Below are 27448 nucleotides of genomic sequence, written 5' to 3'. Positions count from 1 at the left end.
ATACTCATGCAATTATATCCGTCGATGGAATAAAAATGGACTTGACATACGCAAGCAACCTGTTAGACCTCCGCCTTGGCATGTACAGATATCAGGTTCCCAAAACCCGAATACTCGGATATCTTTTTTAGAAAACTCTTTCTCTCGAACTCAAGAAGCTTTAGCCTAGAAGTTGTGATTTTTTGGGAAAAAGAGAGCTAATTTTCGGATGGGACAACCTGTCGCATGAATTCTCCGATATCAAGGGTCCTAATTTCTAATATCTAACACCAAAACCAGGCGATTCCGCTCCAGAAACGGTTTAACAAGAAAGCTTGTTTTTCTAAAATGGCCCAAATTATCATGAAATCTTCTCCAAGTTCTGTAACAGATGCAAACCGCATGTCTTAATACGTACTCTTCCTCCGCAAAAAAGTGAAGATGATTCGTATGCTCTCTTTCAAGCTATTCCCTATTGATGCCCAAACATAGGGCTTCAGGATTATCTGTTCCTTTTGGCAATACTATCCTTTTGGGAATTTCTGGTTGAAGCTCGGATAGAAAGTTCCCAAATGCGTCGCTAAGAAATGCATATAAGGGAAGTCAGGGCCTACTCCTTCCTCATTCCCTTCCCTCTCTATAGCATTCGAAAACATCAACCATCACCTTTTCTTTCCATTCTCAAGCCGCTGGTCGGATCTATCATAGCTGTTCTGGTAACGCTTGGTATTTCCCCCCTTTAACGACAATTAAAAAAACGATAACGATATATCTTTTTCCATTTTCTTCAATTTCAATTTTATTTTGTTTTCTTTATTCGACTTTAGACTAGACCTTTAGTAATATTTTAAAAATCGAAAAGACCTTATCTTCTTTCCGGTTTTGATCCTTTGAAAGATGAAGGTTTCTACAGTTGTTATTGCGCCGTTACTCATTGCGGTTGCGCAGGCGAGTTTGGTGGATGTAGTCGGCGGTCGAGGTAAGCACATTTTGGAATATTTAATAAACACGTATACATTATATTTGCAGAGAGAACGGTTAGAGATACTAATTTAATATTGGATATGATACAGAGAATTCTGGACTTGAACGCAGACAAAGAAGTGGTCCACCGCCACCAGAATTTGACGGTCATAGAGGTCCACTGCCACCGGGTCCTAGAGGCAGTCCTAGGGATGGTCCTCGAGAGGGTCTAGATGATGGCCCTCCGCGAGGCGGCCCAGGATCTCCTCCACCAAGGGATGGACCTCAGGGAGGGCCTCCACCACCAAGCCCAAGAAGAAGACCAGGTGGTCCACCTCCAGGCCCTAGACCTCGTGCACTGAACACCCTTGATCATCAACCAGGTGGACGTGATAGAGACGGTGAAGCTATGCGTCCACCACCACCTGAGTTCGATCGCGGAAGGCCAGCCCCGCCTCCAGGGCGCAAGCTGGCTCCACCACGTGAACTAGAATTCCTACCACCTCAGCGAGAAGACTTTGGGGCCCACCGAGGCGGTTCTAGGGATGGAGATAGAAGACCACCATTGCCGATTCCACCTAAACATAAGGCTATCAAGGGTGTTCCGCCACCGCGAGAACTTAGAAAACGTCAGCTGCCACCAAATAGACGACCGGAAGGTCCACCAATGCCAATTGTCCCTCCCCCAAAGATCGGTGGCCGTCCTCCTCCACCTCTTCAACGTGCGTCCCTTAAGCCACCCCCATCAGGCCCAATGCCAAAGCTTCCCCCGCCGCCGAACAAGCCTCGTGGACTTGAAGCCGGTGGCAAACCGACTACTCTCCTTAGACAGGTCCGTTCTGCTCCGACCGGGCTTCCTGATATTGAAGTTTTGAGGAGATCTATCGAGTATGAAGTATATGGGGAGCTGTTGTAAATGAGTATACGAGTAAGATTTCATGTATAATATTATATTACTAGCCTGGATTGTACACTGTCCTAATTAGAGTTCCTATGTCGATAATGAAAATAGAATAGAAAAAGGATATATCGTTATTAACCAAAACAAGCATACCTATCTATCGCGAATTCGTAATACAGAAGCTACTATTTTTTCTTTCCGCATTGTCTAGAGGGTATCATATCGATTGTAAACGCCTATATGGAAAGAGGAAAAGAGGAAGGTTTACACGCTTGTCAGACTAAACTTTACACCAAGCTCCTTAATGCCATTGCACCCAAAACGGCGCCTTCCAAATCCCGCCATGCCTGCTCTTCTGACTTTTCTTCAATGGTTCTTCCTTTCTTCTTGTAAAGCTGGTCCACGTAGCCCAGATCCTTTAGCTTGTAATATTTTTTGACTTTACTTAAATCTGTCAGTTTTCTGATTTCCTTAGTGTCAAAATTTACTTCCGTTCCCTCGACTATCGAGGCCAGCCGTTCCAGGGTGCTTGACTCAGAATACGAGGCCAAAGAAGTATCCAAGATCTTGATTGCCAGCACAGAAGTAGAACTAGGCGAGATGCCAAAGCGGCGGTATGAGTCCGTAATCTAAATTAAACAAGGCGTGTATATGTACGTATCAGCATCAGACACGGGCCAATTTTGGGGTAAAGATATTTGAAAAAAAAAAAAAACTAGAAAACTAGAACAGTGAGTGATATCATATAATGATGGTATGCATACGTTATGAGTGGGACTGAGGCTAAACACTGTCTCTGAGTGCACGTTTGGGGTTCTTAGGCCGACATCTGGGTCTAAGAGGTCATGGATAGCGCGGAAGCCGGCTGAAATGGGCTGGAGATGGCTAACGAGGATGGACGGCTCAATAAAGGCATACTCGTATTCGGCGTTTTTAGCTAATAGCTGCGAGTGTAAGTGGGCGGCATTGGTGACCGAGGTGAAGAGGGCAATGTGGAGCCGATAGTTGGACGGCAGGTGGGGAACGGATAGTGTGGTCGGCATGGTGGCTGATGGTCGGAGGGTGACGGGGTGAAGGGGGAGTGAGGGCAATGCAAGAACGGATGGTTGGCAATCGACACGGAAGAGGATAGGCTCGGTTTGTGTTGAGGATCGACGATGACCGAGAGCGATCGGAGGTGATAGTCTGTAGCTCTGGGAGGGGAGGGCTGACCAGGGTACGTTGCACAAGGCATGAAACATCGTCCGGACGTTAGTTGACGTCGACGACACCACAAACCACCAAGGTACCTACAGGCTACATACATCCAAACGGCAACGCCAATTTAATGCAATTTGCAATTTGCATACGACTCCACACGGACGCGGGCACAGACCCAAGCACACAGACAGACACAGACACAAACAACCTGGGCCGGCATTTGACTAAGCTAAGCGGTGGTAAGCGCGCGTCTACATCTTCGTCAGCTTTTCAGGACCCGACCTGCGATAGCACAGCATGTGCACCTCGTATCGGGTTCCGGGGAAGCGGACCAGATCTCGTCTCCGGCCCAGTTTGCTCCAGCCTGTCTGCTTTTCTGCAGAAAAGCGGATCTTCTTCGTTTGGGCTTTCTCCATCATGTGCAAACTGCATGGAACTCCTTTAGGAGCGGGCGGCGGGGGTTTTACTAGGGAAACGACGGGGCGGCTGAAGCTTAGCCTTAACCGGCGAGGTGTTTTCCCCCTTCCTCACCCTTCCTCCCTATCTTAAAACAGGATTTGCTCTGCTGCAATTTTTTCATCACTCGAAAAGAAAGACACACTTTGTATCGACGAGCCAGCCGGAGCAAAAGTGAGCCAGGGTGTCTGTGCGTGAGAATTGGGTAACAATTACCACTTTTCTGTACGGGGTACATCTCAGCCTTTCGATCTCTTGGTCCGGTCCACGTTTTGTTTTCAATTGATTTCGAGGCTGCGGCTTTGGGGAAACGACCTGCGACGTTGCACACCTGTGTCCGTCGTAGTTTACATACCGTGAACGTGCGCCGGGGTAAAACGCACAGTCTTCAGCCGGCCAACCAGCGCTGCGCAGTGTCAGTCCAGCCCTGTCCAGCCCAAGTGGATTAATCTTTGTGCACCCCTTTCGCTTTCGATCGAAAACCATTCTTACTCAGCATCCCATCCTTCTTTTTTCCCTCTGTCAATAACAGCCAGCATAATATCTATTCTGCCCTACTATAGAATCTTATATCGAACTTAAGGCTTTATATCGAAAGCGACAGCCTTGGAGAGTTTGACTAAGGTACGCCATTCGGTTATGACCCTTGAAAAGAAACGTTAACTTTGTTCTTCCCGTCCTCTAAATCTTCCCCAGCCTTGGAATTGGTGCTTTTCTGCGAATTGCTTGTGTCTACTATCGTTCAATCTGCGACTATCCTATCTCTGTTGTATGGAATTTGCCTCCGGAACCACCCGCTTACTAGGTCCATGGGTCCATCTACAACATTGATGCGATATTTTTGACAGCTTGCGACGATGCTTTCCCCGTTTCCATTGACATCCTATCACATTTTAAATTTTTTCTTAATTTTTTAAATTTTTTTTTTAAAAAAAGATGCCCACACTGAGGCGGTGGATCCCTGGTAGGGCCGCCCATCCCAATCCCTTGGGACGGCGAACTCGGTGATTCTTGCTTCTTCTTCAACCTCAACGTTGGTGTGTTTAGCATGTTGCGACCCATCTCTGGAAATGTTCCCGCTCTCACCCCTTGAATGATTACTTTCGCGCACACCATATCATACCGTGCTTTATCATACATACGCACTTGCACTCTACATTATCACACAACCATTTTCATTTTATCGATACGATGAGATGTACCCTCAATCCCCTTCATTCTTCGCATTCGAAACCGTCTCCACTTTTGCGGTTACCGTGACCCGCCCCATCCTTGCTTAGACGTTTTTGAAGTGACCACACACGTATACACACATGTATCGTCTGCCAATCTAAACGTCAAAAAACCGTGTCTCGTTCACCCCCCATCAGCATCAGCACCAGCACGAACTTGACCAAATTCACATCAGTCACGATACTCCTGCAATTAACTCCGAGGAGAAACGTTCTGGTTTCTTACCAACAAACCGTGCATGATGGGAATCTTGAATACGGGCGCTGACTGCAAATTAGAGTTAGGATTTGGAAGGTTTAAGCTTTCGCTCAAAACGCCCTATCCAAAAGCCAAGCTAAAACTAGCCCGGTGGGCTGGGCCCATGGTCCATTAAATTTTTTGCCCGCAAGTGCTACTGGATCAAAGCTAAGTTGCAGCTGCGTGTCTCATATGTAGGCTGTCTGTCGGCTGGTGGGCTTGATCGCGAGATGGTCTCCATATTCTTCACTCTCCACCCCCGACTTTCTCAATCTAACTAGAAAAATCCCGATTCGACCTTAATAATCCGCCCTTTTTGACCACAAGCTTCATCATTCAATTCACTACACAGTTACACCACTCGAAATTTGCTTATTAACCCTGGATCCGGCACTGGCTTCGTGAAGGGGGTTTCCGATAGTCTGTTCCCTCATCACCGCTGCGTGCCACCAAAATATCACAGTCCGGGACAAAGCGAGACCAAGCGAGAAAGCCTTCATTCTTCTGCGAAACATCCAACCTGGATATTTCCGAAAGGCTCTTTATTCAATTTGACCACTACCCTCTTCCCCAAATGATACACTATTCACTTTGGGTATTCGACCGACCGATAAGCTTTTTACCTTAACTTGTTGTTCCCTTCTGTATCCTTTTTCCAATATTTTATCGAATACTATCGCCAATTTACCCGCTGGTTGAAGTATACTTACCAACCTGCTCCTACGAGGAAGTCACTCCATCAAAAATTCTCCCTGTGTTTGTCCTTCTCAATTCCTCTCTATTTTTTTTTTTTTTTTTTTGCTTCCTCTTCAATTCCTCTTACAAGGCATAAGACCAAGTTTGGGGGTGTGGAGACCCGGTGTATCTTCGAAAATTTACGTTTTCAATTCGGAGGCCGGATTTTGGAGTTTTAGCGATGTCGTTGAAACGGTCGGCTAGCGTCGCCGATGGGAGTTCCCAACTCCTCATTGACGAACATATTCCTAACCAGAAGGTAATTCCCCTCGTTCAGAGTGGAAATTCCGCTGGCACCGTCAAGTCCGAAGATTTCGGACGAACGGTGAGGAAAAGACTACAGAATACCACAAGGACAGGGCAAGCGTGCGACAGGTGTAAGGTAAGACCATATGCGATACTTTTTTATTAGTTTCCTTGTTCCGACGAGGAGATGGTGGGGAGGTAGTACTTGTACCTCCCCACAAAAACAATCATGAATTTTTTTAGTAACTTTTGTGTGTGTATGTTATAGATACGCAAGATCCGGTGCGACGGACTATCAGGTGGATGCTCGCCATGCAGACAGAATAATACCGAGTGTAGAACCACGGATCGGATCTCGCATCGTGCGGTTCCACGTGGATACATTGAGCAGCTTGAGAAGAAGTGCGCTGATTATGAGGCGAAAATAAGGGATATGGAGGCTCTACTGCAGGTTGACGGACTTGGCAGCCCTGTGAAGAGCCACGATGGGTCCTCCACCAGCAGTTCTAACGTTGGTTGGAACCCTGCTGATAAGGACCAATGGAGGGCTGGCGAGCCCGGTTCTATCAAGCTGGAACAGCAGTCCCTACCCTTCTCGATTGATTACCCAAACCATCACGAGCCGAACTCTCATAATTCGAGGACTGGAAGGTCACCGAATAGAGAAGAGAATGACCTCCATGGCCGTCCTGCTTTCTTGATCCGCAAGTCGGGCGCGCAGGCTCATGTCGGGATGTACTCGGGAAACTCATACATGGCATCCACCCGTGCATCTGCTCTCTCGGTTTTGGGTATCAGTATCGACTTGGCCGATCTACAAGGCGTTCAAGAGCCAGCTAGATCGCTAAACTACATTTCAGTCGACGGCCACATGGATTTCAGAGAGATGAATCCTTTGGACGATTCACTTCAGAGTTTCCTTATGAGTACTTCGGGACATGCACCCCCATCGGTTCTACGATTGAGCCTCCCATCGAAAGAGGAAGCGCTTATGCTAATCGAATGGAATTGGGTTACTACTCAGCCCTATCTGCCCATCGTCCATAAACCAACCTTTCTAGCTGAAGTAAGTTTCGCTCGGACCGCCTGTATTTGCTGATTAGCTCGCAAAATGAGCGTCAGAGCATAACTAACTTACTACGGTTTAGTTTCATCGCATGTACGACATACCAGACTATAAGACGAGTCCAGCCTCATTAGTCATCACCCATATGATCTGTGCCATGTCTATGTACTTCATGGCGAAGCGAGAAATCAAAATCGACGGACAAACCCATCAACCGGATTTAATTCGCGCCTATCGTCACTATCACTTCAGTCTTTCTTTCCTTAACCTCCTTCTCGCTGGTGGCACTCTTGAGGATTGTCAGGCGTTAGTTTTCCTCCTTGCTTTCACACGAGGTTTTACTCGTCCTGGTCCAGCGTACATCCTGTCAAAGATCACCACCGCAACAATCTTTGAGCTCCGCCTCAACCGCTCGCTCAAGAAACAACATGAGCGTGCAGGGACACCCCTCAATGTTCTTGAAGATGAAATGCGTAAACGAGTCTTTTGGGTTGGTGTCTCCATCGACGTCGGCATCTCTGCCAAACTTAACCGACCGATCGGTGTTCTCCCATCGGACTATGACGTCGAATACCCAGCAAGAATTGAAGACGAATACATAACCGAGGCAGGGTTCACACAGGAACCCTTGGCCCCTACTTCCGATGGCCGATGCTCCCTCGACGTTGTGTTCGGCCTCATAAAATGTGCAGAGTTTACTATCGAAATTCATACAAAGTTGTACAGTGCTGAGAAACCACCAAGCGATGAGTACCAACCGTTTGTGGATTACATGGAGGCTCAGATGACGAGTTGGAAGGATAATTTGCCTCCCCATTTGAAGTATGATCCGGGAAATCCGGATGTCGTTGGTAGGATGCAAGCGGGGAATTTAATGCTGTGGTATAATGAGTAAGTCTCTCCTTATCCCTACTTATCCCTATTACTACAGTTAGAATATGTGAGACGAGCCTAACAATTATATGAATTAGATTGCGCATCCTTCTCCGACACCCATCTTTAAACCTGTCAATCTCCCCGAGCTTTAGTAGTGATAATTTGACGATCTGTGTCGAGTCTTCACGTACTATCCTTGAAATGACAGATCTACTTCGCCGAGAAAACAACCTGGACACGGCTTGGTATGCCACTAGCGTGCCTCTACTAGCCTGCATGACCATACTTTTTGCCATCTGGGAGAAGCGCGAGACAGTGACACAAGCAGAGATCACTAGAGTCAAGGCGGATATGGACTTAAGCGTTTGTGTCATGAAAGACTTCGGGAGAATAAACGGTATGACACCATAATTAATATCCTCTTACCAGCCTTCCCAGATGTTGACTAAACAAATAGCTATAGGATCAAATAGCAAGCTGGGCGACATTATCCTCTCCCTTACCGATGCTACAATGAAGATGCTCCGCGAACGCCATGGAGGTAGGCTTGCTGTCAGTGGTCCGAGCAGTGCATCTAATTCACATAATGCCCCATCCTCAAAACGCCGCACAAGCCTTACTCCCAAGACGTTCGCACCACCAACTACCCATGATATTCAGCAGACGGCTATCTCACAAATGTCCAACCTGAATAAACACTATACCTATCAACCACCACGGGCGGAACAGCATATCCCGTCGAACCCTCAAGCTCCCATCTATGTGGATCCGAACATCAACGGTATCCCACAGATAAACCACGTGCCCCTTCACCCAGTGACTTATGCCGATACATCAGTCCACTCCGCGGCCACTGCTCTCGCGGCGGCGGCTCACCAACACCATCAGCAGCAGCAGCAAGCGCAGCAGCAGCAGCAACAACAACAACAACAGCAGCAGCAGCAGCAGCAGCAGCAACAAACCCAGCCGCAACATCATCAACCGTACTTCATTCCACACACCACTGCCGCCGATAGTTCTAGCTATTGGTATGGTGGTGCGCCAGAAAGTTGGAAGGAGTATCTTACCCAGATGACCAGTTTGGCCGGAGACTCGCAGGGCTTTCCAGCCATGGCACTTATGAGCCTTGGTCAACCGGGTAGAGGTGACATAGATGGAACGTGGGGGTTTATGAATGTTTACGATTTTGAGAATACAGGTTCTTGAAAGAAAGAAAGAAAAGAGGGGGAAAGGCAAGGAAAGGCAATAATGGAAAAAAAGGAAAAACAAAGTTGTAATGGAAGTACGATAACTAAAATGGTCATGGGTGAAGGATATACTTGTGTGAAGTATATACTAAAACGCTAGTTATTATTATTTGCATATTGGCGGTTTCATTTCATTTTTTAACATTTGTTGGAAACAAAGGCACTTATTGGCGGTGGATTTGATTTTTGTTACAAAAGGTTTTGTTTACCCGTTCGCTTTTTTGTTCAGATGTACATGAGCGACATAATATGGGTATATATTAGCGTGTAAGATAAGTATAGGAAAAAGGCTCCTTTCTTCTTTTGTTTTTTTCTTTTATGTTTTGAGCGCGTGGAAGGATATCATCAGGAAGTAGCTTTGGGTATTTTCATTGTGTTTACCGGAGGCTATTTCTAATAAGCATGTATACGGCTTGCGAAAAACCAGATGTTATGTAGCAAGCTTCTTATCCTTTTTGTTTATTGTTATAAGTTAACTGAGGACGTACGTACATTCTACAACGGTCACACTTAGCCCTGATTTTTCTTCAAGCTAGAAGTTACAAAAGCTACGTCTGATTGTTTTATTGTTTCGGTCATTCGCACTATATAACCAGCTCCAGATGGTCTTACCTTGCATGGTCCCTCTAGCCTTCGATCTAAACTAAGATTGTATCGGCACAAAATAATCGAGTCGCGCGTGATCGACACGTCAGAGAATATTGTGTAACCTTGGCCCTAAATGGACTTGTTTCGTCGACACATACAACAATCGATGTTGCATTTTTCGACAACACGGCACAATATAACAGTATGTTGATAAGGTATCCCAAAATCCGGAACGACCTGTGATTAGTTGGAGATAAAAACCTGCAGTGTTTGTCAATACACCGACCGGGAAGCTATAGCAATTGGCTCCGGCTAAAAAGCTATGGGGCTCTTAAGGATCTCTTTCATTTTGAATATATATCTACAGTTGTTTTCCTGCAGGAGCATGCAGGAAAGGATAATTGCCAAGTCGAGGGCTGAAAATAAAATGCCTGGATCAGGCGGGTTTTGGGTGGTGCTTAAAATTAACGTTCGCTGTTGAATACTTGACTAAGAAGTACTGGTTTTGCAGCATGGGATGCTAGGAGCTGAAGGGTTATAAAATGCTTCTCTTTCATTTAGATGCTGCGTATATGCATAGCTGGATATAGATGTATCTCACTTTGGTTAAGGTGAATAAACAAGGGAGAAGCTCTTCACAACTGGAGACTGTTTAACAAGCTTGATGGTTTAATGTATACGTAACAATTGAATTAATTTGATGAGTAGCTTTAGATCATAGCTGATCATGAGTTGGTTTTGGAAGAGAGTATTGTTCGGCTTATTTTTAGTAATGAAGCAGCTACATGTTGTAATTTTTGCATTCTGTGGAATATTAGTTAGCCTCGAGACCAGGCGCAGGGTGAGGGCAGAGAATATTAGTATATATTCCGATCCTATCCTCTGCAGTCCAGCCTAGCCCTGACACGGGATAGTCCACCACAGGCGGATCCATGGGGACTAATCCGTGCCAGACTCAACTTAAGAAGACGTAAGCGCAAATCTTTCCTAGATATGTACATTAGGAAAAGCTTAGCTTGATGACAGTTTATCTTGGTCTATTAATCCAAGCTAAGAGACATCAACAGCATAGTATCAAATCATAACCGTCAGCCGGGATGGGGGCGTTTGCATGTGATACAGATATCTGCCAGCTTGCTTTGTAGTACGTGTGCATTTTAGGCTATTCAAAGGTTCGCGATTGAGTGAGGGGTGACAATTCTAGGAATCGCAAAAGTAATCTAGGCCGTTTCCGTTTGCGGCTATATTGATAGACAGTACTAGTCACCTCGTGTCTTAGAATTTATGCCGGTAAATTTACCAGGTACTTGTATACGTATACCTCAAATAGTTCAATTTTCTAATCCGGACCTACTAACCCTTATTAGTATATCCTTACAGGGCCCTTGAGCTGTAAATTTCGCAAAGCAATACATGGCTCAACCTTTGAAAAATAGTCAGTCCACCTCTAGCTAGGCCAGAAACATTGAAGGTAGCGGCATTAGCTAAATTAATTGAGGTTCAGTTTGCTACCATGGCCTCTATTAAACGCCGTTTTGGAGCGATGTATTTGGGACGATACCTGAACGTGGAATACTATCTTTATATTTTGAACCTTGAATTTACTATACTAAGGGCTGCGCGTGTTTCTGGTCTATTTGAATTTGAAGGCTCCTGACGACGACTGAGCGCATTCGGGTACTAGGATGTAGCCTCTTGAGGCAGATTCATTAATGGGAGGAATGACTATTTACGAGTGGATTATGTAGAATGATTTGATAGGTTGGCCATAGGAATAGCATTCTTTTCCACACGAATTTTGTCAGCTGATCAGCTACAACGGTAAAAGTCTGAGGATACTTTCGCGTATACTTACCTAGGGATACTAGAACAAAATTATGCATGGAGGACTTTTGCTATTTCTAGAATTCTGAGAATAAGAATCTCGCTATGCCAAAGATAAGGATACAATTCTGATGTTTTAGTTCTAAAGTAGAGGTAAAGGCGCAATAACAATCTTTTCGAGTTATAACTAAATTAATAAAGCATTGATTGATTGATTGATAAGAATAGCGAACACAGATAGCATAAGGGTGACCGTGCCCCCTCCTTATGACCATACTCTCCCCAATATTACCTAGTAACCCCCTCAATCAGCAGTTCAGTAAATCCCCACTTAGAACCAGTCGTCGAAATCGCCATCGCCATACTCGTCGTAATCGTTTTCGATAATTTCGTCATATTTATCATCGTCGTCATAGTTGACCCCGAATAGCATCGTAGACCCCCTGTCATCGACCATAGTTTCTTTGTATTCCATAGCTTTTTTCATAGGCATGATGGTCCCAATACAATACCCCAAGATTGATTGGAATACATCTTCCGGGAGATTCCCTAGCCGTCTAGTGTTGCGAATCATGCTTTCAAATTGTCCTGGTTGTTGAGGAGGAACGGTACGAGTAGTTTGGAGCTGCGTAATTCCGGAGGTGGGGAATGAATTATTTAGTAAGTATAGATGGAAATTTGAGAAGGAAGTATATAGGTATAAAGAAGGGCTATCATCCTACCTTTTGATTGGTTTCCTTATCAGTGGGATCGCATAAATGGAAACACAAGATCTTTACAAATCCGTCTCTTTGTTTGTTCTGTAACTTGAAGGGAAGAATATATCTTTCGTAGACATTTGGGAACACGATGGCCCGGTTTTCCTAGCGTTTCGAACACACGAGTCAGTTTATATTAAGACGAAGATGAGATTTGATAAATTTATAAAATAGAAATCTTAACGAATTGAGATAATATCAAAAGTTGCTATAAGGTTAGTTAATTAACTGTTAACTTACTTTCATGGAAGTAGTGCCGACATCTCTCCTGCAAAGTAGACCTTCAGAGTCACGTACTCTTCTCATCTCTTCCCTGTCAGGGTAAAAATCTCTATGTTTGAATTCAATCGAAACGTTTGTCACGTTTTGTTGCGCGTAGAGGTACATCCCCGTCGCAATAATGCGTTCATTCTATATCCATATATTTGTAATCGTCAGCGTTTGATCTTAGATTTGTAATCTCGGTGGAATAAAGGGAATATATGCGTTTTAATAAGGTGGAAATAATAGAAGGGAGGTGTGGACTCAGCGTACCGCCATGCCATCAATTTCTGGGTCTGGATTCTGGTATATAGGATTGCTCGGTGACAATCCCACTTCCAACATCCTAACAATAACCTTGACGGTTTTACCCCGTAGCATTCTCGACGCTACCATCTTGGGCGGAGTCCACGCGTTGCCAGGTTGACCTTCGTTACCAGAATAGTAGTCTCCGATATAGTCATCTTCCCCAATAGTATAGGAAGCCGTTCTGGTGCTCCTGTTTCTTAAACACCCGCCCCCTGCTAGGTCCGCCAGGGCATGATCAAAAAGCGGTAGCATTTGTGTAAAAGTCTTTTCGAGGATTGGATGGAACAAGACATCCTGACCTGGTAGTGTTAGGTTATTGATGTACGAGGAGATTTTTGTGGAAGTTCCTTGTTCTGAGATTATGAACTCTGAGGGTAGCCAGTAGCCTGTGTGGTCATACTGTTCCAAATCTGGTTCGTTGGGTAAACGGGGTGGTAGTTGGCTGAATTCGCCGTTTTTTAAGGCGAAGGTTTCGTTATAGACGAAAGCATACATGAACGGATCGAGGAGATCTCGAATTTGCTCTTTTGGGGAGTTAGCTGGCCAGCCTCTGTTTTTGTTTGGAACTTCTGCGAGGGTGGCAGCCGCTAAAGATTATTTTTGTTAGTGTTTAATGCTAGAGTTAGAAGCCGGTTTCTTTAACGATACATGCAAATGAAATTTTAACCTCCACCGTTTGGAAGATTAGTGAAGTGATGTTTCATAGAACTGCACTTGAACTTGACGATTATCTGCCTTCCATTATATATATCCCTGACCGTGATGTTGGGTTCGAATGTAGTATCTTTTAGGTCATCAAGGCGAAGTACCCAATGCGAAGCTGCAGGATGAAAAAAGGGAGGAAGAGAGGGAGGGGGAAGAAATAAAGAAAGATAAACCAACCCAAGCTATCGAAGGAAGAAAAGAAAACGGGAATACTAACCATCCACCAACCTCTTCTTCCAAGTTTTATCGAGCAACCCGTCCATCCTCCAAACAGCATCAACATCTGGTCCCAGCCCCTTCCAAGTCTTCTCCAACTTCTCAACATACTTTTTATAACCTACTAGTTCTTGGAACAAAAAATCAACATCACTAGTTCGAACCAACGTCACTTTGGGTTTTGAGTTCTTGACCCATTCTGCAAGATCTTTACTGTTTGTGAGAGTATTGGTCCAGTTTGACTGTTCACGATATCGAGACGAGAGGGTGCGAAGTGCAGCTTCTGTGTCTGAAAGATAATTTGTAGGGAATTTCGGGGACCCGTCTAAGGGGTGGGTGTAGATTGGCATTGTTAACGGTGTTTAATTGTATGCAATCGTGGTTGTGAGTGGTGGAATACAGGGTTTGTGGTATTTTGTGAGTTGCTGAGAGTGTATTAATATGAGAGTATATACAAGTAGTACAAAGTATTTTGGTTTGGATAGATAATATAATAATATTAGACAGGCTGGAATATATTTTATTTTCTGGCTATCCTCTGAAGAAAAGAGGAAAAGAAGAAGATTGGAGGAAGTGGGAGAAGCATGGAGGCCTTTATATGCACTAAAGTCTTCCTGTTTGCTCTAACATTATCAATCTACGTTCAGTAGATACTTACAAGGCCAAGTTTATGGCTGTAGCAAAGTGCCCGAATTTTTTTCTTCTTGTTGTATACATGAATTGTAGTCCGCTCTAGCGCTTTGGATCTGCTTGAGATCGAAGGTTCTACAAAACCTCTCATGTTGAGCCTTAGCTTCGCCTCGAAGATTTAGCCATCTTATCGTTTCTGATCACAACTCTTCTTCAGAATTGAGGCTGCTGATTTGTTGCTCTTTGAGGACCTCAACCCATCTTCAAAGTTCACTTGGGTCCCTAGAATCTGTCAGTCACAATACAATGCAGCAGCTTCAATAAAAAACAATAGATTTTTTTTGCTTCGAATTAATAGTCTTTGAGATGCCAAAACCAGCTAAATCAAGCCCACATGATCAAAAAAAAACTTTTTTAAAATTTAATGACACTGGACAAAATATTTTCGAAGATGAGAGTAGTCTACAGCCGTCCCGAGTTCCCCGGAATCAAACCGAGCTCCCCTATCGATATATCACTCGAATTTCGCAAATTTGAAACATTTAGTATTAATATACTAAGCTAGTATCTCTTCAAAGATATCGAATACAATTCAAAATCTTTTTTTTGTTTTTCAATCAAGTTCAAATTTAATCGCATATATCACATCTTCATGCATGCGGGTGGTGATAACTATATTCACTTGGTATTTCGACCGTTGCACCTCGCTAACCGTTCGTGCATAACCACGATCTTTTTTTTTTTTGAAAAGAACGCCACCAAAAATTGAATACTTAGCGCTACGAAACTAAAGGGGGAATGAAACAGAGATACTTCTTGTCTCGTACACAGACCGGGAAGATATAATCCATGGATCCACAAAAGTTTTTTGAATACTCAGAATATAAGTTCATTTGGAAAATGACCATTGATGGATGGCATGGGTATGGTCTAAGTTAGGCTCTATGCATAGAAAAGAATACAAGAGGAGGGTACTATATTGCCCCTCCACCCCGGGAAAAAAAAAAACCGTAAACCAGACGTCGTCCAAAAACGAATGGAAAAGAATAGTGTGTAAGTGATGAGGCCCGGGGAGGCGAAAACATGAAAGAGCGAAAGGGAAAAAAAAATATTATATGGTATATCTCGAAACAACAAACCAAAGATGCGCATGCTATGCCGTCTGACATCCAAAAAAAAAGCAGAGGTCCGTCCAGCCAAAGAGAGAAAAAAGGGAACAATCAAAAATGTATCTAGCCCCATCACCTATTCTCTAAAAAAGTAACAACCCCTCCCCGCTCCATAATATTAGTGATAAGCTCAATTAGTCCTTGTCATCGTCAAGCCGGTTGGCATCGCTAGTCCACCGTTGGCGCTCCCATTCCCTACTGCGGGGGTATTACTCCGTGTCGGTGCAGCGCTTCTATTGTGCTGCATATGTGACCTGACTAAATGTCCTGCTGCAAGAGCTGAGCATAGACTCAGCTCTCCGGCTAGTACTGCACCAGCTACAATTCTTGCTAGTTGCTGGGCGTTTGTGCCAGGAGTTGTTGGATGAGGTCCGCGGACACCTAGGAGGTCAAGCATTGCACCTTGTGGTTCAAGAATTGTGCCACCACCGATTGTGCCGACTTCGATAGAAGGCATGGAGACGGAGATTTGAAGGTTGCCGTTGACCCTGTGGTATAGATGTTAGAAAAGCTAAATTTGGTGAAATGGTATAGAGAGGGAGTCATACTTTCTCATAACAGTGATACAATTGGCACTTTCCACAACCTGTGCAGGATCTTGTCCGGTAGCCAAAAAGACTGCAGCAACAATATTTGCAGCATGAGCGTTAAATCCACCAACGCTACCGGCCATTGCAGATCCAATAAAATTCTTGGAGATATTCAATTCAATTAATGCGTCAACCGTGATCTTGAGTGTGTTTTCAACTGTATCCTTGGGAATGATGGCTTCGGCAACAACACTCTTTCCACGGCCTTCGATCCAGTTAATGGCGGCGGGTTTCTTGTCGGTACAGTAGTTTCCAGAGACGGAGATGATTTCCATATCATCGAAACCAGCATCGTTTGCCATGACGCTGAGAGCGTGCTCGACACCCTTGGAAATCATGTTCATACCCATGGCATCACCGGTAGTGGTCTTGAAACGAATGTAGAGATAAGTACCGGCGAGAGCACACTTGATAGTTTGAAGCCTGGCGAATCGAGAAGTAGAGTTGAATGCGTCTTTCATGACCTTTTGACCTTCTTCACTGTCTAACCAAAGTTTGGCGGCTCCGGCGCGGGCGAGAGATGCAAAACTAACACAGGGTCCACGAGTCATACCGTCACCGGTGATAACAGTTGTAACACCGCCACCAGCGTTAATAGATTTGCAGCCACGATGGGTAGAGGCGACAAGGACACCTTCAGTGGTGGCCATGGGGATCCAGTAACTTTCTCCGTCGATAACGAGAGGGCCGGCAACACCAACAGGAAGGGGGAGATATCCAATAACATTTTCACAGCAAGCGCCAAGGACACGGTCATAGTCGTAGTGTAGTTGTGGCAGTTTCGATTCGGCGAGGTATTGGGAGTTGGCAATAGTTGATTTGGTCCCGGCAACTACCCTTCGGCGGATAGCAACAGCTCGCGAGGTATCTTTCAACTGTTTTTCTAGGGCATATATAGGTAATTTTCCAACTTGGCAAAGACGCAAGACCTCTGTATCCGTAAGTTCTTTTGGATCCGATTTCAAAATGTTGGTCAAAACGCTGATATCCTTTCTGTCTCCAGTAGGCTTTTCAGATGGTGCTTCGGTATTGACGATCTCAGGAATTGGGATGTAGGCTTTTGGTACTGGCGCTGGTGGTGGTGGCATAGCTCGGACTGGGGCAGGAGCCTCAACTTCGCCAACATGGGTGTCCTTAACGCTCCATCTGGCGGCATTGAAGAGGTATCCATTAAGCACGATGCTCATTGCCAAGACGACGAAGACCCACTTGCTAAGAATTGGATCTTCAAGACTCTTGAGTAAACTTTGCATGACACGAGAACCGACAGCATCTTCGGTGAAGAGGTTGGAGTTTTGCTGAGTATTTGGGAACGGGAGGCTAGAGTCATCATGAACAACAGCCCGGAAGATGACAGGGTGAAGAACTTCGACAATGGTCCCGGGGGCGGCGCTTTCAGCAATCGATTCAAGCCCCTTCTTTGCGATGGCGAGGGCATTAATTTGGCTTGGGGTGATAGGTGTCACAACAGATGTGGCGGAGTGTTCCCTAAACGGAAGAATGACCGTGTTGAGGATGTTGACAAAGAGAAAACAGGCGACGCTGAGGACCTTGAATGCCTTAATATTGCTATCCTTGACTTTTCGACCGAAGATATTGGTGGTCTTATCTTTCGATAGTTCATCCTCAGAAATCAGATTTCCATCTTTATCGATAATCTTCGGCCAATCGTTTTCACGAGCGACACTTTCTGCGACCCGTCGGCTAACACCGTCGTCTTCCAAGGCCTTACGAAGAGCAACATGTCTCTTGATACGGTTAATCTCAAGTTTAAGGGACAGGATGGCAGTGTAAAAGGTGAAGAGAAGGATGCAGTCGAAGACAAGGATCCACAAAGCAAGGAAGCAGAACCTGCGGAAACCTCCCTGGATGCTAGAAGCAGCTCCAAGCGCCAAGATGGCAATCTCAATAACGAAATCTCTGACGATAGAGAAACCAACTTGCTGAACGGCTTCACTGACAGCAGTTTGAATGCTTGTACCCTTGTTTCTATCCTGGTTCTGTATAGCCTTACGTCTCTGGGCCGCCGAGGCTTCAAGAACAGCCTTGGTGAGAATGATCGGCTTTTCAAACCCAACTATGACGACAAGGAACGGTAAACCCTCGGATAATAGGATCAAGTTGATTGGCACGCCAAGCCTATGGGTCGTGAAGCAAGCGAAAAAGAAGGCAAATCCGGAGGAGAAGAGAACAGTTGTGGCGAGCCAAAAATTGGAGCCAAGACGTCTCATGGACAAGAACAAGGACACGAAAGTCGAGTGCATAGAGAGGTACCCAAATGCCATGATCGCAATATCAAGCGACTCAGCATTCTAATAAAAAAAGATTAGCCGCTGCCTCTAGAGTCAACTCTGAGTAAAGAAAAATGTCTAGATACCTTGATCAAGCCAGTGAAACTTTCCCAGCTGCTCTTTACCCAGCCAACGAGCCCCAGGGCTGACAAGCTATTGTCGGAAATGCTCTTTCCGCCAGCTTCCTGCGCAACCCAAAAGATTTGCTGTTCGTTAGGTATTCCATCAGCGTCGATGTCGTTACCAGTCGAGATAACACCGACTTGCGACAGGAAAGATGTGGTTTCTTCATAGGGAACAGAGAATGCGAGACTGTTTGATGAAGTGACCGATAGAGGTTTGACAGTGGGTTTAGAAGAGACATTCGATGGTGCAGCGATGCTTTGATGCGGCTGAGACGGTGGGAAGCTCAAAGTAACCAGCGACAGTCTAGTAGCAGCTTCAGATTGCTATTTTAACGCCGAATTCGTTAGCTGTCGCTTTTCATAATCAACATTCCAACGATAGCACGGGGAAGCAGCTATAATTTGCTATCAACCACGTTTTATCTGCCACTTGATGTATCCTATTACATCCCAAAAATTACCAATCTAGAAAATATAAGATTATTCATACCCTTAATCCATTGACTTCTTCCCAATCTCCCTTCTGGCTTAATTGAACAGTAGCTGCCCCATTCAAAGCAGTCTTTGTCCAATCATTACCTCCAAAGCCCCATCCCAAACCATCGTCGCTTCGAGTCCCAAACAAACTGACTTCTAACAATGCGACATAGGTAGCTGATGCGAGCAAGGCAATGGCGACAATTGTGTGAATGGGATGTGCGGTTGCTCTTTTTGATAGTGGAGAGAATATAGGTGTAAAAGGGTCCGGAAATCCCTTCGGAGGTCCCGTAGGCAGCAAGTGAGTGGGTATAATCATCTTGCCTGCTCTTGGAGGTGCAGCTTATTTGCTGCTGGTGAATTGGGGTGGTTTGATGATGCCGGTGGGTATCAATGTTGGTCCTCGCTGTTGTTGATTGTACCTGTCATGAGGGTTTTTTTTTGGTGTGGTGTTGTTCCGGCGTTGGTGTTGTCGCTCGCCCAAACGGAAAAAAAAAAAAAAAAAAAAAAAAAAAGAGTTTCACCGACGAGGTCGGAAAGGGTGTTGAAACGTCGGATTGAAACGAGGTCAAGTTGGTAATAGGTAAGTAGACCGGATGAGGCTGTTGAGAGCCGTGGTAGACAATACCCACTTTTAGAAAAGAAAGAAAGAAAGAATGAGGGAGTAGTGATGAGAGGAAAGGAAGAGAGGATGGGGAAATTAAATTGTTAAAAACAATTGAAATTGGAATTTGTCGAAGTAGAAAGATATTCGCTCAAGTCAAAAAAACCATCTCCTTATCAAGGGGCTTCCTTAGCTTCAACTAGTTTTTAACGGACAAGACAAGAAACAGACTGACAGAGACAGCTCACAGATACCAAAGCGAGGAGCTTCACCCGACGGAATACTTGAGATGCAGAGAGATGTGACCACGCCGGCAGCTTTTACAGCTTTTACTCGAGACTGTGGCCAATGACACGGCGTCCGATCCACCTTTTTGTGCTCCGACCTGCTTACTTTTTGGTCTTCAACAGTTACTTCTTACGGATCCCCTGCATGCTGTTTAGATGCCCAGTCGTGCTGTGCAGCCCAGACCCTGGAGCTATCTAGTTCCTAGCTAACGAGCAAAGTTAACTTTGAAAATTGTTGGCCCGAACTATTCGGTTGCCCGGATTCCGAGCCAAGTCAAAGCCAGGTCTTACCTTACCAGGGACTTGGTTAGTCAGTCAGCATAAAAGAAGTACAAATCGGCAGTGCAATGTCGTCACGGAGGCGACTTTTACGCGTACCGTGTATATCCTGGGATTTACGCATTCCAAGCCCCCGACGGAATACCGTAACTCGATAGGTACATACATTCAAGGTGGTATACACGGGGTGAGCAGACACGGCTAAATATAATCTAACATTCTTGCCAACGTTAACTCGCTGATTCTTGTGAAGTCATATTGGCTATATCCTGAACAAAAGTTGGTCAAATTATAAGTGTTATCAAAGAACTAAATTTAAAGGTAAAGCAGCAGTTTCCTAAAATCGTGGTGACCTGTGTGGTAGTACTTTATAGGCAGTCTCGAGACCCCCAGGCGTCGAGTATATATGCTTAAGAGTGTTGTAGATCGATTAGGTCACTTGTTGTTGAAGTTCTGTTGGACAGCAGAGTACCTACCTCGACTGTCCGGCAACGCACAGCTGCTTCCGTCGGAAGACTGGCAACCTGCAGCTCACTGTCGACAGAGCAACGTCTTGCTCGCTCATAGCCGAGTATTTCGACTAGCTACGGGCTAACGAACCTCGTCACCCGACGTCCGTGCCGTAGACCATTCCTTCCCGATCTGCAGCATACGGAAGGAATCCAAGTATTATCGTGGGCTGAAGTTTACCCGAGGTCGATATATTCAATATGCACGTTGACAGATGATTCTAAGTCTCGACTTTAGATACGACTTTAGATATCGTATGCCTTTGGTGCAGCCGACCTAGATGCATGAAATCTTACAAATCGCATACCCCCGGAATGGCAACCGTTTGATGCATCTTGTCCGTCTACAGGTATACCGTCTACAGCAAAACATTTGTGATGGTATGTACATGTAATTAAGTACATATCGACGGCTGACTCCCTTCTACATGGTTTCAGACATTGGTGCCACCATAAGCCCCCAACAATCACCCCACTGTCTAGCTTCCTTTCCTGCTTTCTTGCTGATTTAAAATTTATAATATTTCGTAATCTACCTAGATCTATAGATACTTTAGCCTTATCAAAGGAAATCGGTCTCGTGCACATATCCCTAGATCTATGCGCATGTAGATCTATGCAAATGCGGATGCAAAGGTATGTATATAGGTAGATACCTATACATGTGAACATTCCTTTGCCCAAAAAAGTCGTAGGAAAATCACTTTCTTATATTATCGTTCAGGAAATCATGAGTTTCTAAACAAAAAAAGGAAGAAAGGAAGAAAGAATATACACATGTGAAGGAATTGGGAAATAGCAACGCCGAATGGTCCATCAGAATGTACGCAAAAGGAAAAACATGTAGTTGTAGCACGGGTTTGTGTATCTCAGATAGAGAGTGTGTGAGAGAAAGAGAGAAAAAGTGAGGTCGAGACCCAGAAAAAGGGAGTTGGATTTGATATTATAGAGGTTTAATGTAATGTGAGACCCAGGGAAACGGGCAGGGAAACGAAAAGACGAAGAGCCTAAGAAGAAAGAGGAATCAGAGAGAAAAGATCTAGTCATCAATCCTTTATCCCTCCTGTTCCCGCTCTCATCCAACTATATATCCTCCGATCCTTCCAATCATTCACCACCCCTAGTTATAGGTCAAATCTCTTCGTGGGAGTTCATAGACTTGTCAATTAACAAAGTCATAAGTCGTAGTAAAAAATGATATCCATGCTCCCCTCCTGATGTCCTCCAACATTAAAAAAAAAAGAAAAAGAAAAAAAGAGTCGTCCACCCCACCACAGCATTGGGCAATACAAAAATCGGGCTAGATTTAAGTATCTTAACGCTGTCTTGTAGCCGTCCAAACGTTCTTCAACAGTCCATCCCGCTGAGCAAGTCGGTTGAAAGAATCGTCAGCCTCTCCACGAGACCTGACGAAACCGCAGAGAGCATAGGTGATGTGTTCGCCGGTGGCACGGCCGTTCTCGTCGACCTTGGCGACAGAGATCTGGACGGATGCGTGGTCCTTGGCCTTGATGATACGGTTGGTGGCAGAGCACTTGCGTGGGACGTAGCTGTATAGTTTTTTTACAATTGTTAGCTGTCTGTCTATTCAAGGCTTCGGTTTCGCAGTATTTTTTTTTTGAGCATGTATGGCTTTTCGGAGGGGTATACGAACAGGTCGACGAGTTGTCCTTGATCGTTTTCCATTTTGACGGTATTTGAAGAAACGGTAGATTAAACCGGTTTAGAGGTATATGGATTTTAGTGAATGGGTGGTGGGTTGGTGAAGCTGTTACTTGAAAACGTCGAGACGGCTTTGAAGCTTTGAAGATGGTATTATCGGGAAGTAATTTTTGTGTCCAGGAAATTTGGGCAATCGAAAGAAAAGACAGTCACAGGAAAACGGAAAATTTGAGAGATGACAAACTGTGTTGGTCAAGACAACACATCCACTTAAGAATTCTTCATGGGACTAGATAGGCTTAGTGCTGCAGATCTCCCCTAATCTAAATAAGGTAATTAACGGACGTTCATTTATGGAAATGTAACAATTTCAACTCGCCAGCACTGCCGCTGGCGAAAAAACCATTCGTTTACCCTGAATACCCACAATACGAGACAACCACCAATAGTATACGTTATTAAACTAGAAATAACAAGTATTAATTCTGAACCTGAAATTACTCTGATTTTTCATTCGGAACTTTGAAACTAACTACTAAAAGGTGCAAAACACATCAAAGCTTTAAAGTGCGTCAGGAAGATACGTGTATGTGATATCTCAGTCTATGTATCTAACAGTCCCAAAGATTGGATCTAAAGCATACCAAACCACCGCTATTTCGTTCAAGCCGGCATAAGAAGCTCAATAAAATTAACCATGGACCCAGTATTGCCAACTAAGGATACGAAACGTGTTCAATCACGCCAATTCAGCATCAAGCTAGAAACGACGCCTTAACTTGTAACCTAGCAAGCTAAATAGAATACGAGAAAGTACATTAAAGATACTGGGAATAAAATACTTCTACATTCGACCAGGTGTATAATTCGTAGATTTCATAACTTTTGTGGTGGGAATTAACAAGACCCTAGTTAGTCATTTCTGTGTTGTGTGTTACACAAAGGCAGCTCACATCCTTATTCGACGTCACCGAACGTGCCCTGACAGATTTCGTCTGAAAACCCGGATACTTCCACTTGGCCCCTCATTTCAACTAAACGGTACCAGTACCCATGGTAAGATCTTATGTACAGAACTTCAAAGATATTCCCAAATCTCTCCGCTTTTAAAAACAACCTCTCCCTTCTCCCCACAGAATTTTGTTAAAATACACCGCTGCGTGAACGTCTACCATGTCGAACCTCGTCGTCCTCGGCGGCGGAGAAAGTGGTGTAGGAACCGCGATCCTCGGCCAAAAGCAAGGCTACACAGTTTTCCTCTCCGACTCCTCAAAAATCAAAGATACCTACAAACAAACCCTCATACACTACAACATACCGTTCGAAGATGGCGGGCATACCGAATTCAAAATCCTAAGCGCAGACATCGTAATGAAAAGTCCCGGAATCCCCGACACAGCACCGATAATCCAAAAACTACTCCAAAAGACCATGCCAGTAATCTCAGAGATCGAGTTTACTTCAAACCACTCTACGTCGCAAACAATAGGTATCACGGGTTCTAATGGGAAAACAACGACGACGATGCTTACCCACCATCTTCTCGAAAACGGAGGGTTGAATGTCGGTATTGGGGGTAATATCGGAAAAAGCTATGCCCTTCAGGTGGCTGAATCTTCTTACACTTCTTACGTTCTCGAGTTATCGAGTTTTCAATTGGATGGGATAGTAAAATATGCACCGCAAATTGCGGTTATTACGAATATAAGTCCGGATCATTTGGATAGGTATGAGTATAAATACGAAAAGTATATTGATGCGAAATTTCGTATCACGATGAACCAGACGGAAGAGGATTATTTGATTTATGATGCGGATAATGAAGCTACTGCGAATTGGTTGAGTAGCAATACGACGAAGGCTAGACTCATTCCCTTTTCTATCAAACGAACGATAGAAAATGGTGCTTATCTAAGTAAAGATGGCAAAAGCATCGTTATCAACATCGACGAACAAGACCTCATAATCGACACGGAAAATATTTCCCTACAAGGAAAACATAATTACAAAAACTCCATGGCTGCACTCATAATCGCCAAAATTCTGAAAATCGACGAATCGTCCGTTCGGTCTAGTCTCAAAACTTTTCAAGGCGCTGAGCATAGAATCGAAAGAGTTCTGAATGTGAGAGGGGTGGAATATATAGACGATTCGAAGGCTACAAATGTGAACTCGGTATTTTATGCTTTGGATGCGATGAAGACACCGACGGTTTGGATTGTTGGCGGGGTGGATAAAGGGAATGACTACAGTGAAATTACGGAGCTAGTGAAAGAGAAGGTTAAAGCGATTGTTTGTTTGGGAGTTGACAACAAGAAAGTAATTGATTTTTTTGGAGGCGTGGTGGATAAGATTGCTGAAGCTAAGAGTATGGTTGATGCTGTGAATACAGCGCAGGGGTTTGCCAGGTCTGGAGAAACGGTTTTACTTTCGCCTGCATGTGCAAGTTTCGATTTGTTCAAGAGTTATGAAGACCGAGGGAGGCAGTTTAAAGATGCCGTGCGGGAACTCCGGGAATAGAACCATCTAGATTTTGATAGGCACTAGCTAATTCATATTGAGTTTGTTGAGTTAGGTCGGTCTATAAGCACTACCTAATAGTAATAGTAAGAGGTTAATTCGAAATAGATGCGTCGATATCGATATCGCTAGGATTGATAAGGGATCCATACACGCCTTCTCGAAAGTTCTCCATTAACAGCAACTAAATACGGTATATTCGGGTACAGCGAACAAGAGGAGCGGCCTCGACCGTCTTTGCAACAAAATTCAACACTCTAGTTTACTTTTCAAGAAGTGGGGTCCGGGGAACCATTCGACAGAAATTGACCTAGCCCAAGTCCAGTATCGATACCTACGACAATTGTACCAATTGGCTCCTCTTCATTAAAAAATGGAATTAGGCCAGATAGAAAATGTCTATTTTATCGGTATCGGTGGAATCGGTATGAGCGCGCTAGCACGGTGTTTAAACTCTGCTGGGAAAACTGTTATTGGATACGACAAATCACCAACGCAATTAACACAGAAACTTGAAAACGAAGGCATTTCGATCCATTTCGAAGATAACATCAATCATATCCCCAAGAATTTCACAAAAGAAAATACTTTAGTCGTCATCACTCCAGCCATTCAAAAATCCCATACCGAATGGAATTTCTTTTTGCGGAACTCCTATGTGATCAAAAAACGGGCGGAAGTACTCGGAATCATTACCAAGAATACATACTGCTTTGCTGTCGCGGGAACACATGGAAAAACCACCACTTCGAGTATTTTGGGACACATACTATTCGAAGCGGGTGAGGAAGTTACGGCCTTTGTCGGAGGGATTGTTGAAAATTATGGTTCGAATCTGATCGGGAGTGGAGCTAAGGTTACTGTCGTCGAAGCTGATGAGTTTGATCGGTCGTTTCTGCAACTATATCCAGATGTTGCTTGTATTACTTCCATGGACGCAGATCATCTCGATATCTATGGAGATAAAGATTCTATTGAAACTGCTTTCAAAGAATTTGCGGAGAAAGTGGAAAATAAAAGTCGATTATTTGTGACGAAAGGTCTTCCGCTCTGTGGGAAAGCGATTGCTGTTGGAGAAGACGCGGACTTCAAGGTTCTTGATATAAGGGTCGACAGCGCGAGCGGAGAATATCTATTCAGCATCCAAACACCGGACTGTATTATTCCTGATTTACGCTTTGGGCTTCTAGGCCGTCATAACTTAAGTAATGCACTAATGGCATCGGCTATGGCGTGGACACATGGAATTTCAGCAGACCAGCTACGGAGATCCCTATGCTCGTTTAAGGGAATCAAACGTCGCTTTTCATACCAGATAAAAACCGAAAACCTAGTTTACATAGACGACTATGCCCACCATCCAACTGAAATCGATGCGGTTCATCAAGCAGTTCGAGAATTATATCCCAGCAAAAGAATTCTCGCGGTTTTCCAACCGCATTTATTTAGCCGAACGAAAGATTTCATTGACGGCTTTGCGGAAAGCTTGTCGAAGTTTGATCAAATATTTTTGTTGGATATATATCCGGCCAGGGAACATCCGATAGAGGGGGTTACATCTGAGTGGTTGCTTTCGAAAATTGAGAGCCCGGGAAAAAGGCTGATAGCGAAGTCTCACGTTATACATGAGCTTATCGATAGTGACCCTGAAGTTGTGATAACGATTGGAGCAGGTGATATTGGAGAGATGGTTCCAGGTATAAGAGACGCTTTGCTTGGACAAGAAGCCCGCTGATCGCTAATGAGTAAAGTAATATTACCTTTTTGCTATCTAGTCAGGCATTCTTGTTTCTAAATATGTGGGCTATCGATATATCTGATAAATGTTATTTTCTTCAGTTTGTTATCTGTCTTGTGTCTGAACTAAACTATACTATTGGTATTTACAGCTCTATGTAGAGAATGCTTAAACTCGGAAAGAGTTTTGTCGGGGTTTATAAATCTAGGCGAGAAGGAAAAGCATCATGTTTCATAGTTTGGGGAGAAGCCTAACCATTCTCGCCAATCCCTCCAAAGCTGCGAAATGTCTCGGAACGGTTTGCAACCTTTGGGGCGGATTGCGGGATTCTTCCGTGTAAGAAATACTCGCAACTTGGAGTTCTAAGAGCTAACGATTCGCGTTCGCGTTTAATGTCGAGCTTGATCAAGTCGTGAAATATGTACACCGTTCAGCGCAAGCCAAGGTGATATAAGGTAACTTAGCATGAGTCAATGAGATAGAGTTTCTATCTTCGATGGTGAAAGAGGATGTTTTAAATTGTGAATGCGAAGAGCTCGAGCGAGGTGTGCGTATAGCAGCAGCGAGGCGGGGCTTGAGAGGCTGTAGGAATTGTTGTGACATAAAAATACCACACGCTTCATTTTGGTTAAGAAACTGAAGGTCTTCCATAAGTATATGCATATGGATATGGTCCACACGAAGGCCTAACTTTAATCAATTTTGATAGCTACTATAACAATGCCAAGGGAAATAATTGTTTTAACTGAAAGGTTTAATAAAGGCAA

General features: G+C 44.4%; 8 protein-coding genes across 8 annotated transcripts; 4 read left to right on the top strand and 4 right to left on the bottom strand.

Annotated features, from left to right (window-relative positions):
• Positions 1-876: 876 nt before the first annotated feature.
• AOL_s00080g115 (uncharacterized protein) lies at positions 877-1858 on the top strand (the record flags this gene model as incomplete). The annotated part of the gene is made up of 2 exons (XM_011124490.1): positions 877-958; positions 1053-1858. 2 exons carry the CDS (start codon positions 877-879, stop codon positions 1856-1858), a joined length of 888 nt encoding a protein of 295 aa, XP_011122792.1.
• Positions 1859-2130: 272 nt separating this feature from the next.
• AOL_s00080g114 (uncharacterized protein) lies at positions 2131-2886 on the bottom strand (the record flags this gene model as incomplete). The annotated part of the gene is made up of 2 exons (XM_011124489.1): positions 2131-2472; positions 2608-2886. 2 exons carry the CDS (start codon positions 2884-2886, stop codon positions 2131-2133), a joined length of 621 nt encoding a protein of 206 aa, XP_011122791.1.
• A 2999-nt stretch (positions 2887-5885) lies between these two features.
• AOL_s00080g113 (uncharacterized protein) lies at positions 5886-9098 on the top strand (the record flags this gene model as incomplete). Its single annotated transcript, XM_011124488.1, has 5 exons — positions 5886-6086; positions 6219-7016; positions 7099-7907; positions 7988-8289; positions 8356-9098. The coding sequence occupies 5 exons, from the start codon at positions 5886-5888 to the stop codon at positions 9096-9098; spliced, it is 2853 nt and encodes a 950-aa protein (XP_011122790.1).
• A 2784-nt stretch (positions 9099-11882) lies between these two features.
• On the bottom strand, positions 11883-14150 carry AOL_s00080g112 (uncharacterized protein; the record flags this gene model as incomplete). The annotated part of the gene is made up of 5 exons (XM_011124487.1): positions 11883-12176; positions 12274-12414; positions 12550-12720; positions 12844-13466; positions 13802-14150. The coding sequence occupies 5 exons, from the start codon at positions 14148-14150 to the stop codon at positions 11883-11885; spliced, it is 1578 nt and encodes a 525-aa protein (XP_011122789.1).
• A 1579-nt stretch (positions 14151-15729) lies between these two features.
• Positions 15730-19401, bottom strand: AOL_s00080g111 (uncharacterized protein; the record flags this gene model as incomplete). Its single annotated transcript, XM_011124486.1, has 4 exons — positions 15730-16087; positions 16148-18501; positions 18567-18929; positions 19096-19401. The coding sequence occupies 4 exons, from the start codon at positions 19399-19401 to the stop codon at positions 15730-15732; spliced, it is 3381 nt and encodes a 1126-aa protein (XP_011122788.1).
• Positions 19402-22076: 2675 nt separating this feature from the next.
• On the bottom strand, positions 22077-22447 carry AOL_s00080g110 (uncharacterized protein; the record flags this gene model as incomplete). The annotated part of the gene is made up of 2 exons (XM_011124485.1): positions 22077-22311; positions 22416-22447. 2 exons carry the CDS (start codon positions 22445-22447, stop codon positions 22077-22079), a joined length of 267 nt encoding a protein of 88 aa, XP_011122787.1.
• A 1149-nt stretch (positions 22448-23596) lies between these two features.
• AOL_s00080g109 (uncharacterized protein) lies at positions 23597-24943 on the top strand (the record flags this gene model as incomplete). Its single annotated transcript, XM_011124484.1, has 1 exon — positions 23597-24943. The coding sequence occupies one exon, from the start codon at positions 23597-23599 to the stop codon at positions 24941-24943; it is 1347 nt and encodes a 448-aa protein (XP_011122786.1).
• A 373-nt stretch (positions 24944-25316) lies between these two features.
• Positions 25317-26678, top strand: AOL_s00080g108 (uncharacterized protein; the record flags this gene model as incomplete). Its single annotated transcript, XM_011124483.1, has 1 exon — positions 25317-26678. One exon carries the CDS (start codon positions 25317-25319, stop codon positions 26676-26678), a length of 1362 nt encoding a protein of 453 aa, XP_011122785.1.
• Between the last annotated feature and the right edge of the window lie 770 nt (positions 26679-27448).

Source organism: Orbilia oligospora (genome assembly GCF_000225545.1).
Source record: "Orbilia oligospora ATCC 24927 unplaced genomic scaffold scaffold00080, whole genome shotgun sequence".
In the NCBI taxonomy this organism is placed as follows: domain Eukaryota; kingdom Fungi; phylum Ascomycota; class Orbiliomycetes; order Orbiliales; family Orbiliaceae; genus Orbilia; species Orbilia oligospora.
The sequence above is the reverse complement of the archived record's forward strand: the minus strand, read 5'-3'. Positions and strand labels throughout refer to the sequence as shown.